The sequence below is a fragment of the Leptinotarsa decemlineata genome, unplaced genomic scaffold (genome assembly GCF_025532065.1).
Source record: "Leptinotarsa decemlineata unplaced genomic scaffold, Ldec_3_MD MMD2_P_RNA_scaffold_1, whole genome shotgun sequence".
NCBI classification, from domain to species: Eukaryota; Metazoa; Arthropoda; class Insecta; order Coleoptera; family Chrysomelidae; genus Leptinotarsa; species Leptinotarsa decemlineata.
This window is the reverse complement of record NW_027412523.1, coordinates 2,826,491-2,841,023: the sequence shown is the minus strand read 5'-3', so window position 1 is coordinate 2,841,023 and position 14,533 is coordinate 2,826,491. Positions and strand designations below refer to the sequence as shown.

At 36.8% G+C, this 14,533-nt stretch overlaps 1 protein-coding gene across 4 annotated transcripts in view; it reads left to right on the top strand.

The window, feature by feature from the left end:
• Positions 1-14,533, top strand: part of slgA (proline dehydrogenase slgA) — a 67,362-nt gene that overhangs the window by 28,902 nt on the left and 23,927 nt on the right. For 3 of the 4 annotated variants that reach the window (XM_023174643.2, XM_023174642.2, XM_074178427.1), the window contains exons 3-4: positions 3,460-3,644; positions 12,654-12,674. In XM_023174643.2, coding sequence (XP_023030411.2) covers positions 3,460-3,644; positions 12,654-12,674 — 206 coding nt within the window. The remainder of the gene's footprint in view (positions 1-3,459; positions 3,645-12,653; positions 12,675-14,533) is intronic. The other variant, XM_023174644.2, reaches the window with a different exon arrangement.

Below are 14,533 nucleotides of genomic sequence, written 5' to 3'. Positions count from 1 at the left end.
CGACTAGGACTTTTATCAATTGATCAAAAAGTGTACTTTTGAAGTATAACTGTACAAGTGTACTTTTATGATATTGAATAAAATCGCGTGTCACTTGTAACAAGAAATCCCAGGCTCGATAATGTGTTTATTCCTACTTGAATTCATGCAACATCCAGTATTTAAAAACCTCAATCCTTTCGGACACCCTGTATAATTACTCAAAGTTAACAATCTGTAACCGCCATCGAGATCACTCGATCTGGAACGTGATTAAAATAAAATCGTTTGATTTTCAGAACGCGATAATTTTGCCTTATGACGTACAGCAATTTAAAAACTTCGATACTTATGGGCACCCTGTATAAATATCCAGGGTAAAGAATCTGCAACCGCCGCGCCTTCGGAGATCACTTCATCTCAAACGTGATTAAAATGATATCGCTTGATTTTCAGAACGCGATAATTTTGTTTTATGACGTACAGGCATTCAAAAACCTCAATGCATACGGACACCCTGTGTAAATATTTAAAGTATACAATCTGCAGCCGCCATCGGAGATCACTTGATCTTAAACGTGATTGAAATAAAGTCACCTGATTTTCAGAACGTGATAATTTAATTTTATGACGTACATTTCCTTGGCACGAATGTAAATATTCTGATTCGCGTTTTTAAATTATTCGAACCGTTCGCTGTTTTCTATTCGGTTAGTAATAACGACGGCACTTCAAAGCTCTCTCCATTTTTGGGAATAGGGAAAAGTCCAACGGAGCTATGTTTGGCGAATATGAAGCTTGAAAAAATATATCGTTCAATATCTATAGTATGTCATAACTTTTTGAGTGATGGTTAGATTTCGATGAAATTCTGGAAAGGCTTGAAACGAAACCTGTTCAATCCAGTGGTGTGGACAAAATTTTTATGAAAGTTATAAAATTGAACTGTTATGATAATTAAATGACATATTTATCAAATGTTATTATCTTATAATGACGAACACATTTCAACGTAGTTTTTACATATATCATTTTAAAGCTTTGCGAATCCAGTGGTATGGTCATATTTTCTTCAAAATATCGTAATACTTTTTTAGATTTCTTACATTTCTTATATACAGTACATTTCTTTAATCTCCCCCCCCCTTTTATTTTTTGAACGGGTCAACTCAAAAAATTGAAATTTGGGATAATGAAATTAATGCATGAATACTTTATTTTGAAGTGAAATTGACAGATGAAACTTTCAAGATGGCGACAGGGAGCCGTCTGGCAAAAAAAAATTAATAGAAAGGGGGGTCTTGAGACACATCATTTTGAAGCTCCTGACGAATACTTCACAACCCTAGAATATGTAGTCAATATCTTCACCTATTACAAAATGGCGGAACATTTAATTATTTCCTGAAGAAAAATACATTAATAACGATATTTCTAGAAATATCCGTTTTTATCTGCCATATGGTAATTCCAACAACCCGATAAGGTTTGTTAAGTTATTTTTTATTTATAAAAACGTCAAAAAATGTCAGTACGACAATGAACATCATTGTTCAGTTAAAATATTCTCATTTAGTTTTCGGTTTTACCAGCAGAAAGGTACCACGTCAACAATCTCAAAAATGGTCAGTTCTTGTCAATTGGGAGAAAAAATTGAAGCGATTGATATTTACTGTGCGACGCATAACCACTTGAATGGGGTTGGCCAACGTGATATACACTGTCCGCCACTCGCGATGGAACACCCCATTTTTACGGTAAAACGTATTAGGGGACAAAATAGGCGCAAAATTCCTTCAAATTCGTGATCAGGACTACCAACTTACTACGGTTACACTTTTTTTCCTGAAAAAATTTCAGTCCTGAAAAATCCAAATTTGTCTCACTTCTTATGGAAACACCCCCGTATCTTCCGTAATATTCGAGGTGGAACGATGAAACTCTCAGGACTGATGGAAATGCTCAAAATGCACCTACCACCTGAATGGGGTTGGCCAAAGTGATATACACTGTCCGCCACTCGCGATGGAACACCCCATTTTTACGGTAAAACATATTAGGGGACAAAATAGGCTCAAAATTCCTTCAGATTCGTGATCAGGACTAGCAGCTTACTACGATTACACTTTTTTCCTGAAAAAATTTCAGTCCTGAAAAATCCGAATTTGTTTCACTTCTCATGGAAACACCCCCGTATCTTGCGCAATAATTGAAGTAGATTTTTTTTTGGTTTTGACATCAAAACATGAACGAAATTGTTTAAAAGAAACTCGACTTTTGTTTTCACATAAATAATTTATTTTTTATTTTGTTGTTGTCAGGAAAGTTATTCTTTCTCAATAAGAGAGAAAATGGTAATTTTGTAAGAGAAACGGAAACATGTAGGTAATCATCGAGGTTTTAGGATGGTTAATGTTAGTTCGTATCCTCATTTTCCCATTATTTAAAAAAAACAAGGATATTTTGTGGCGAAAAATGTTATGTAGTTCAAAATTATTTCCAAGTACTACTTTCAAAATCACATTTTTAATTGAAAAACAAAACAATGAATTTTCAGGAAAAAAGTGTAATCGTAGTAAGTTGGTAGTCCTGATGACGAATCTGAAGGAATTTTGAGCCTATTTTGCCCCCTAATATGTTTTACCGTAAAAATGGGGTGTTCCATCGCGAGTGGCGGACAGTGTATATCACTTTGGCCAACCCCATTAATAATAATAATAATCTCTTTATTTACTCAGATTGATTTGTATAACCACAAGAGCAGAAGTACAAATGAAAAAGAGGAAAACGTCAATGTACAATATTGAAAAGAAATAAAACTATACGAAATAGATAATGTCACAAAGTTATAAATTAAAAAATGTGTAAAAAATACCATTCAGGTGGTAGGTGCATTTTGAGCATTTCCATCAGTCTTGAGAGTTTCATCGTTCTACCTCGAATATTACGGAAGATACGGGAGTGTTTCCATGAGAAGTGAGACACACTGTATGTCAAAAAGTTCAAGGCAACCATTTCGACCATCTTATGAACTAACCTCAAGCTTATTACTTCATATTGTGTAGTTAAATGTCAATTTAATTAGGTAATTATTAAAAGTTCCGCCATTTTGTAGTATTTGAAGATATTGACATTATTTTCTAGGGTTGTGAAGCATTTGTCAGGAGCTTCAAAACGATGTGTCACAAGACCCCCCTTTCCATTTAATTTTTTTCCCAGATGGCGTCCAGTCGCCATCTTGAAAGTTTCTCTGTCAATTTCACTTCAAAATAAAGTATTCATGCATTAATTTCATTACCCCAAACTTCAATTTTTTGAGTTGGCATTGAAGAAATTCACTGTATCTGATTTATAAGGGTACCTCTATTTTGAATGGGTCGCACAGTATATTAAATCCTCCGTTGTTTATTATTGGCTTTTTTTGATTCATACAAGTGTATTTTCGACAAGTGTAACTGTTTTTGTTTTCCAATTTTCCAGGGCTTCAGTTCCCGAAGCTGGAGACGAAGCGAACGTCGAAGGTTCCCTGAAGCAGTACCACGTGGACAAAACGTTCGCCGACAGAAGATACAAAGTGCAGTCTGCGAGGACGTATTTCTACCTGAACGAGGCGACTTGCGAAAGGAACATGGAGACATTCATCAGGTGTCTCGAAGCCATCGCAGGTTAGTCCTTTGGCTGGGTCTGTTCTTCAACTCGATCTATGTCGCATGGTTATTTTACTCTTATATAACTCAAAAACACGATCACATCTCGAGACTTTTTTAAATACGAGATATAGTTGTTGGGATGGATGCCTACGAGTTGAAAAATCAAATAGTCCTGGAGAAATCGAGGCATGAGTACCGAAAAGTATTCCTCCTCAATTTTTTCACCCGATCCTCTTGAAATTACTCTACTGTTGATATAAATGCATGTGGCGGTGGAGGGTCAAATAGACCCTCCACACTTTTGACCTAACATGGGGCAGCCCCGTGCCATATTCTTTTTGTTTCAAGGACAAAACACAAGCTCTACAGAAAAATCCTTGAGGCGCTCTTAGAGCGGTGCCTGAACGAAAGTAGCGATTCACATCGCACAAGTTCCACAAGAAAATGCTTCATCAATTAGGAAAGAGCGCCCAAATTTTTCCGTTTTGAAAAAAATGGAAGTTTCAAAAATGTCCGTGACGTCAGTTACATTGAAAGTCATCCCCCTCCCTGTCAAACAATGTTCCAATTTTATATGGTTTTTGTAAAGCAGAGACATGTACATGAATGAAATATGCGACATAACTATTCAAGTCAATCAAAACTACACGAATTGAACTTTGAATTGCTCCCATGTCCACCGTATTCGCCAGATTTGGCTCCCAGCGACTACTGGCTGTTCGCTGACCTCAAAAAATGAGGTTATTGCTGAAACTGTGACCTATTAGTCTAATCAACAAGTTCAGAAACATGAACAATAAAAAGGTCCTGAAAAAATAAAGAGGAGGAAATTTCTGATACAAAGGTTTCGACTCCCGAAACTCTATCTCCATTATTTATAATTTTAATTTGACGTTGAAAATAGGGTTTCGCGCGGCTGTTACGGCATGCGCGCGCTGCCGCTGAAGAGAGTTTATCAAAAGAAATAATTTTTTTAAAACATAAAATGTCATTTTAAAAATTTGAAAAAAATCTATCATCTTCTTAACACTTGAATGAATCGAGTCCCGTAGAAAAAAAGTTTTATCACCATTTTTCAAAAAGTTTGTTAACCAACAAATTTTTTCCCAATCTCCATTGGCATAAATAATGGGATAAAAGGTATAAATAATTGGCCTATAAATTGGAGCCCTTTGATATATATACTTCATACGATCCTGCAATAAAAGTTCATAAAAATTTGTTAATTTGTTAATTATGATTTTTTATAACTATTGCAAAATGAACTATCTAAAAATTGTTGATGAAATTTTTTTTTTCGATTGATATTTAGCTATGTCTGTTTTCACATTAAACAATGGCAGTTATCAACATAGGATATGAAGTTTTTACACAAATATTGAAATTCAATATTTTTGGAAAAATTCTTTTGCTATTTTGTTGTCTAGAGATAATTATGATTAAAAAAAAATGTTTTCCCAATTTTAATTGTTTAAAATTGATTTTTTTATATTTCGATTGTTTGAATAATTAGTTAAGAAATAATTTTGCTTTAATTTTTGTCTGCTTTTCTGAAGCAGACAAAAATTATAAAAACAAGTATATATAAAAAAGTGTCATATTTTTTTTTATTCATTATAATACTTTCTAATATCATAAGATACGATACGGTAAAAAAATTCATGACACTTTTTTATATATAGCTGTTTTTATATATTTTTTCTGCTTCTGAAAAAAAATATAACGTTGGTCAATATTTGTCCATAACAAATTGTTAAACTAATAAACAATTAAATAATGAATTAAAAAAACATTTTTTGTTAAACTATTTAATAGTGTGGATTATGGGAAAGAAAGTTTTTGGCTTTCTACTACTCCATCTGATACAAAAAAAAAAAATGGATGAGAGAATCTTCCAAAGAAAGGAAGGAAAGTGATCAATTTGAAAATAAGTAACTCTATACGTGGATGTGTAGATCAAAGAAGTAATTTTCAGACACAAACCGAAAGAAATTGATTACTTTCCTTCCTTTCTTTGGAAGATTCTCTCATCCATTTTTTTTGTATCAGATGGAGTAGTAGAAAGCCAAAAACTTTCTTTCCCAAAAATTCACTCCTAAAAATATAACCCTTTCAAATAAAATGTGGATTATGCTTTTAAAAACAAAATTATTTCTCAACTAATTATTTAAACAATCGAAATATAAAAAAATCGATTTTAAACTATTAAAAATTGAAATTAAGAAGAAAAAAAATTTTTAATCATAATTATCTCTAGACAACAAAACACCAAAAAAAAATTTAAAAAATATTGAATTTATCTATTTTTTTTTTTGAAAAATGGTGATAATTTTTTTTTCTACGGGACTCGATTCATTCAAGTGTTGAGAAGATACTAGATTTTTTTTTAATTTTTAAAATGACATTTCATGTTATAAAAAAATTATTTCTTTTGATCAACTCTCTTTAGCGGCAACGCTTGCATGCCGTAACAGCCGCGCGGAACCCTATTTTCAAAGTCAAATGAAAATTATAAATAATGGAAATAGAGTTTCGAGAGTCGGGACTTTTTTATCGGAAATTTCCTCCTCTTTAACGCGGTTCTTTCGAAATTCCTTCAAATATTAATATTTTTTGAGTTGTTAACGAAAAACTAAATACCATTTTTATTAATCTTATTTTGTTAATAACAATTGCGATTTTTTACCTGCACCATAATCCTTCAAAAACATTTTTCTAGAGGTGATTCCTAAATATTTTTAGGACCTTCATCTCTATTTTTCATGTTTTTGAACTTGTTGATTAGACTATATTTTGAGGCAAAAGATAAATCGTACTACAAAAGTGGTATCTCTTGATGAAGATCACGTTGATGAATAAAGCCAATTTTGACCAAAAAAATAACGCGTTTTCTTTCAGCTCATGTGTTATTATAAATTAACAAATGATCGTTTTCTAGATGACTAATAAACACTATTTACATGCTGTTCAAATTTCAGATAGGTAATGACACCGCATATTTTGAGAACAGTAGATCATTATTTACCGTGTTTACCTTGAAATGAACATTACTCATTATTCACATGATGCCTTATCAACTAATATTAGTTTTTCGTTAGTTTACTTGAAAAAGTGTTACATATCCAAACCCAAGCATCTCATGCAATAATATATCAAACTTGCCGCACCTGGGATTATTTTTAAATCGATACCAAGGTCAGTGTAGAGAATCACACAAAAAGCAAACAACATAGTATGAATCTGGTTGATGCGGTTTTTTTTGCGGTCCCTTCAATGTCTGGCTATATATTTTTAGAAGCAGCACATCAAATCTCTCTAGAATTAATTTAATTACTCTACGATTGGTTGAGGACATGCAATTATTATCCGGCAACTTTTTTGCTGATTTAATATTGCTAACATTTGTAAAAAAGTCAAGGCCAATTCATCAAATGAGTTGTTAGCCCATTATTAATATATTCAAGGTTGAGATAATATTGGCAATATAACGGGTGATTTTTTAAAGGTGCGTTTTCACTGAGCGCACGAAGGCCGAACGAACACCGAACTCTGAACAACGAAAGTTCGGGGTTCGTTCGGCAGCAATTCCTCGATTTCCTTCCGATAAAGCAAACTCCGCACCGAATGTAGTGTTTAAGATTAACAAAATTATTGCAGTATCATCTTTCATAGTTATTACAGGTGTACTGAAAACCAGTACAAAACAAAAAAGGAAATGAAGATATTGGATGTCAAAAATTTATCAAAGTCGAAATCAATATAGGGGATTGGAGCTTTTAACTGACATGTTTGAAAATTACTGGAGTTTTTTCCCAACACCAAATCGTTATTTTTACACCTCGACACGTGTTTCGATCACCAAGTGATCATCTTCAAGAGGAAGATAAAACTAATAACTACCCCCCATGCCCCCCCGGGTTGAGTGCCCTGAAGTAGGAGCTTCCCCCCTCATTTGTTAGCGAGGAGAACCTACTACCCCACTCCTTCCACCCCCGCTCTCCGAGCGGTCCTCAACTTACTGCTGCACACTTCAGCAGGTATATAGTAAGGTGCATTTACGGCGGCCCTTACGCTCGTATTCATAAATGATTGGATCTTCTTTCTGTATGTCTGCGCACACTGGCCCCAGGCAGTGCATGCATACAGTATTATTGGCATTAGAATCGTTCTGATCATTAGTAACTTGACTTTCAGTGCCGTGTTACTACTTCTTCCTATGATCGGCGCCAGGCGTCTTCTGGCCTGTTTGGCTATTCCTATTCTCTGCTGTACGTGGTCCTGGAATGTTAGTTTCTTGTCTAGGATGACCCCGAGATATGTCGCTTTGTTTGTCCACGGAATCTCTTGTCCGTTGAAGATGACGTTGTCCGGTTGTACGAACCTGCGAGTGAACAGTATCGCCTGACTCTTGTCAGGGTTGATACTGATCTTCCACAGGTTAGCCCACTCCTCCAATCTGTTTACCTGTTGTTGTAGGTATCTCGTAACGAGTGCTTGACTCCTAGATCTCGCCAGCAGGGCCGTGTCGTCCGCTCTGGCTTGGGCACGTCTGCCGTGTATACGGAGTAGAGGTGTGGCGAAAGGACTGCACCTTGCGGGACTCCTGCCTCCAGTAGTCGAACTGTTGATAATTCGTCTCCTACTTTGCAGCGGCATCGCCTAGAAAAGACTGAATTAATCTTTCCATTGGTTTTGAGTATCCAAAATCGCTCATCTTGGCCAGTAGCCCGTCATGCCAAACTCTGTCAAACGCCTTGGAGACGTCTAAAAAGATAGCTCCGGTGTTGTGTCCTTTGCCAAGGTTGAAGCCTTCTATCGCAAAGTCCACTACCCTCAGGACTTGTAGCTCTGTTGAGTGTTCTGATCTAAAACCGAATTGTTCGTCGGGGAGGATCCCTAACTCTCTGGTTTGTTCTTCCAGTCTCTTCAGGATGACACGTTCTGCCACTTTGCTTACGGATGGCAGTTTAACTAATTGGCCGGTGGTTCGCTGGAAACAGGTGGTTCTTCTTGGGCTTTGGTATGTGGATTACCGTTGCCTCTTTGAACTGGTACGGGAAGTGTTGCAGTCTGAGTATAGCATTTATGATGTTGGTTATGGCTGCTATACCCTTTCGTGGCAGCACTTTCAGTGCTCGATTTGTTATATTGTCTGGGCCTGGTGCTTTCCGAGTGATAAGGCGTCTCAGAATGTCCTTCGCTTCCTCAGGCGATGTCGGGGCCAGGGGTTGCGCATTATCTGTTCGTCGATTAAGCCTCCGTACCGTTCTTTCCACCTGGTTTTCTATTTCTTCTACCTCGTCTGTGAACGGAACGTCATTCTCTTTGCACTGCCTTCCGAAGTTGTCCGCGAATGCTTCCGCCTTCTCATGGTCAGTGTAGACAATTCCTTGCTCGCCATGTATTGGTGGGCAGGGTTGTCGAGATCCGTTTCTGAGTTTTTTCTGCATTTGCCATGCAGATCTATCTTCTGTGCTCAGTTCTTCCAGACGGGTGGTCCACTGTCTTTCTCGGATTGCTTTCAGCTCTTCTTTCAGTATCCTGTTTGCTCTCTGCATGCACCTTTTGTCCATCGGTGCACGTGTTCTTTGGTACTGTTTTTTCAGGCGTCTTCTTATTCTGATTAGTTCCATCGTTTCTGGTGGAAGGTGCTCTTGGAAGTTATAGCGCGTGGCTGGGACTTCCTTCGCGCTTCTTTCCGTTGTTTGTATGATCGCCTGCTGAAGCTGGTCCGTGGCGTTCTCCAGATCTGTTGTTGTCACGATGCGTGGTATCTCACCCAGCGCGTCGTGTATGGCTCGCTGGAATCTTGTCCAGTCTATGATTCGCTTTGTTGGGTTGTCTGTTTCCACTTCTCCCCTTCCTATTGTGAATAGGATGGGGTTGTGGTCTGACGAACCTTCATCTAGTACTTCCATCTCCGTAGTATCGACGTTCTGTACTAGCGCGATGTCAAGAGTGCTTGGGACTGCGTTTGCTTGCGGGTGGAACGTTGGGCTGTTTGATGCTACCACCTCGATGTCCTCAAATTCTTCTAGTAATCTTACTATATCTCTGCCTCTTGTGTTTGCAAATCTGAAGTTCCAGTCTGGCGACTTTGCGTTGAAGTCGCCGATGGCCACTGTGGTATGGTGATCTGGGAATAGTTCTGCCATGTCGGTTCTTTCTATTCTTCTACGTTGCGGAGGTAGGTATACCGATGATATTTTCAGCTGTTCGTAGCGTCTCACATTGACTCTGACCGCTACTGCTTCTCCGATTTGGATTTCTGGTTTTCTTTCTTCGTTTTGCTCTAGATCTGTTTTTACTAGTAGCGCAACGCCTCCCGCGGCGTTGCGCCCCCCTGGCCTGTCTGTCCTGTACATATTATTTCCTGGGATACGGTAGCTCTTTTCGCTTCTTATCCGTGTCTCCTGGAGTGCCATGACGTCTATTTCTAGGCGCGACAGTAGCTCCAGTAGCTCGTTTCTTCTGTCTGTGAAACCGTTTATGTTCCACGACCCTATGACTAGTCTGCCAGGCACTCGTGCTGGCATTACTGACTTTCCCTCTAACATATGATAGGTTCACAAAAGAAAAACGTACAATACAGGAAATAGCAGCCACTAACGGTTTCCCGAGGGGTATTGTAGATGACATAATTAGGAAAAAGAAGTTTAAGTTAAGAATGAACGAAATCTCGACTTTCAGAAAGGACAAAAACCAAGATAAATACATCTCAGTTCCATACCACCAATATACGAAGAACTTTGGAAAGATTTTCAAGGAACTAGGTATGAAGGTGATTTTTAAAACAAGTCATACACTGCAGAACCTTTTGGGAAGTCCAAAAGACAAAGTCGAGAATTCGGAAAAGTCTGGAATTTACGAAATTGAATGTAAGGACTGCGATGCAAAATATTATGGACAGACAAAAAGATCTATTAAAGTGAGATATAAGGAACACATAGCACACTTAAAATATGGAAGATTTGAAAAATCAGCAGTCGCCCATCATATTTTGCAACAAAACCATTCCATAGACTTCAGTTCTTTAAGATTAGTTAGACAAGTTAATAACAACAGGCAACTAGATGCCTATGAAAGTGTAGAAATAAGTAAACATAATAATATTATGAATAACGACAACGGACCAATACCAAATAACATACTATATAGCTTGTTGAAATAATATTGTTGGGTTTACTGATTACTACAAAAAGACACATTGTAAATATATTTAGATAGGCAATATTGTGACACTAATTTTATATAGCTGAAAATTGTTCTATATATAGCTGTAACATTTAAACATACATAAGGACATATTGTAAATAATAGAAAGGCTAATTGTAAAATTAATTTAGGGTGGTACACTTGTATGGGTGGTATTACTGATTACCTACCTGTATGATGTACCTGATTAGTATAAGTAGCTTTAGTTTTGAGTAGTTATTAGTTTTATCTTCCTCTTGAAGATGATCACTTGGTGATCGAAACACGTGTCGAGGTGTAAAAATAACGATTTGGTGTTGGGAAAAAACTCCAGTAATATTCATTACTACACCAAAGGTTCCAAACAGTATATCACAATGACATGTTTGAAGTTGTTCGAAAAACATCTGAACATTTCAACGCAAATTCGACGTTTGGTTCGGAATGAAACTAGAAATTGCGAATCCCGCGAAAACCAAACAGCGAATCTCTTTGATATACCGCTCTTCCCGCGGACGATGGCGAAGGCGAACCGAACGTAGAGATGCCATTCAACTTTGCCAGCGCCCATTCACCAAATGTTAGACGTTGTGGGAGGTCGTGTGGCTACAATTCTGGCACCAGCTGTATCTTATAAGGTTTAACACCCAAAACATTTCCATGTAGTGGAGTAACAGAGCCCCCCATGCTGCGAACGGCGGCGAATCGACATTTCACCGTCATCACGAACACTGGCGTATACAGCCGAAATATTTTCTTCGGTCCTCACTCTACGTATGCGTGTTGGCGGTTCAATGTCCAATAATGTAAAGTGGGTTCGAAATTTAGTCACAAGCTTCCGAATAGCTCCCTCAGTAGGCCGACGAAACTGCCCATAAATTGGAAGAAGTTTACGATGCACTTTCTTCACCGAGCATGAATTTTAATAATACAATTTAATAATTTGCAAGCGTTGTTCATTCGTAAGTCGATTCATGGCTAAATCATAGACGAAACTGAACAAGTTTGACATTGACACAAGACACGATTCACGCGTGATCTGTCAAAAACAGTGTTGCCAAAAAGATACCAACAAAAAATCACACATTATTTCAGTACTTTTTTTTTGAAGTATGCCTTCTTGGTCAGGTTTTAGCTGGCTCAAAAACTTATACTGTATTTTTGTATAGATATATCTTTAAATTTGAATAAAACAAAGAGTGTGTGAGAGAGATAACATTCCTTCAAATGTTGAAACCACATGTCGTTGTGGTCCAGATCATCTAAGTTAGGCCAAAAGAAGTTGGTAATCAGCGACCAATAGTGCTCGCCGTTGACTGATGGTCTAGCCAACGTCTTTCTTAAAGAAATATGAACCAAAAATGCCGCCAGATAACTTTGTTTTGAAAAGTATCGAATTTTTTTTACCACCGTTAGTACCGAACTGCTAACTCATAGAGTTTACATAGAATTAATTGAAAATACTGATTTCTTCCAAGTCTTTTTCTTAATTAAAAAAGAAGAATGTTCCTGAATTGAATTTTGCTGATTGGAGTATGCTGGTTTTTATTATTATTGTACCTTGGGGTGGAAAATATGGATTTAATTTCATGATTGAAAAAGGGGTTCAATGTGAATTTGTTAAACATCCACAAAATAAATTGAAACTTCAATCAGTCCCGTGCATTTGAAAATACAACATACACAAAAACACTTTTCACCGTTTCATATACCTCATAACTTCATCTTTGCATTGGTTTGCGACATAGTGTTTTAATTTATTGTAAATTAGTGTTTTGTGAATTATTTTGGCGATGTGTTATTCATGATGCCTGTATTTTTTCTCCCTAGATTTTCAGGAGACGTCAAAAGGTAAAGTAGCTGGCGAAAGGAAACGTATCTGTTGCACACAATACTGAAATTTGCAGATATCGGGTCTTGGTAATACCTCTTAAATTAAAATGGTAACCGAAATTCAAAATTTCGAAACAGATCGTCAGATAAGTATGACACCAAATTTTTTCTTCTAAATTATTTCTGTAGAAAAGTCTTTCACAGGTTTGTACAGAACATTTCCTGAGCATTTTTCGGTGATTCTACTCTGCTCAAATCTGGGAGTACGGATTTTTGGTAGAATGGAGGATTTTTTTGCTTACACTGAGAAAAATATAACAGTAAAAGTAGCTGCATTTAATAAAAAATCAACCTTGATTCATCTTTCGAATGTTTTCAATAATTAGCACTGAACCTATTCGGTTAGGAAATTCCATTAGAAACTATTGAAAATGTCAGAATCTTTTTTCTTCGAATTCGTGGAATTTTTACTGAAACTGAGTTTATAATCAATCAAATAAATTAAATTGTAAATCAGTGACAGTGATTCACCAAAATCTACCTTTTCCAGAAATATGTACAACCAGATATGTAGAATGAAGACGAGCTTCAGTGAGATAGTTTTCATTTGCACTTTTGCCTGTTAGAAATTCCAATTTCTTTCCTGCTTCTTTGTTTTAACACCCAGGCAAAGAGTCTCAAGAGTAACAATACAAGTGGTATTTTTTTCTTATTAGTCTTATTAGTCAAGACAATCTCGAATATATCTACACAGTAGGTTGAATGAACTGAAGCCTATCTGAAAATAACTTCTCTCATGGCTAATACCACGAAAGGCGTGGGATTATATCCGAAAGTCGTCAGTGCAAGGATCTTCACAGAAAATTTCCTGCATATGATATTGGCAATACAACTGAAAGAGTCGACTCGAAACCGGTCTGCAAGTGTGCCCGTTCCAAAATTGAGGATCGACTCTTTCATTTGTATTGCCAATTGCATATGCAGGAAATTTTCTGTGAAGATTCCTGCACTGGCGCCTGTCGGATATAATCCAACGCCTTCGTGGTATTAGCCAGGGGAGTAGTTGTTTTCTGATAGGCGTCAGTCCATTAAAGCTACTGTGTAGGTATATAGAGACTGGCTGGAACGTTTGAAGTTCGTTTCTTTAGATTTCAAGTAGCAATTTTTTTTAAGATCCAATTTCGTCTGGGAAATGTCAACCGGAGTATACCACTAACTCTAAACAGTAAACTTATTAACAGTGAGAAAAATCAAATATTGTAAATGAAACTTCAAGTAGCTCGATGTCTTCGTTTTTTATCATGATGAGTACTGTTACTGTCAATATGCTGGATCCATCATTTTGAAAGTAACTGCGCCTAAAGGCGGGTTTCCACCAAACGGACTCGCTTGCGACTCGTTTCGTTTTTAAAAACAGAAACAAAAAACCTGTTTTAGTTTCGAAAACAAACTCGAAACTCGGATTACACCAAACGGAGAAAAACTAGACTCCAGTCGCGAACATAATACTCTATGAGATGAAAAAAATCGTAATTCAAGAATGAATTGTGTGTATTTTCTATAATGTTATCCGATTTGGTACTGAAGAGCCTTGGGGCAAGTGTCTTAAGGCGAAACATCGGTGTATACCAGTGAGGGTGACAGTGTTCCATGTAAGTGCAATTTATTACCATTCATCCAAAGTACAACTCATGTGAATGATATCTGATTTTTATTCCACAACAAATGTTTGAAATACAAACTGAGTAGAGAAAAGTTTCTTCTGTATAATTCAGTGTTCATATAGAAGTATTTGTTTCGAAAGCATTTTTTTCTTTCGTGTAATTCAATGTTTATATGAAAGTAGCTGTTTCAGGAGGACTTTCTTTCAGTTTGTG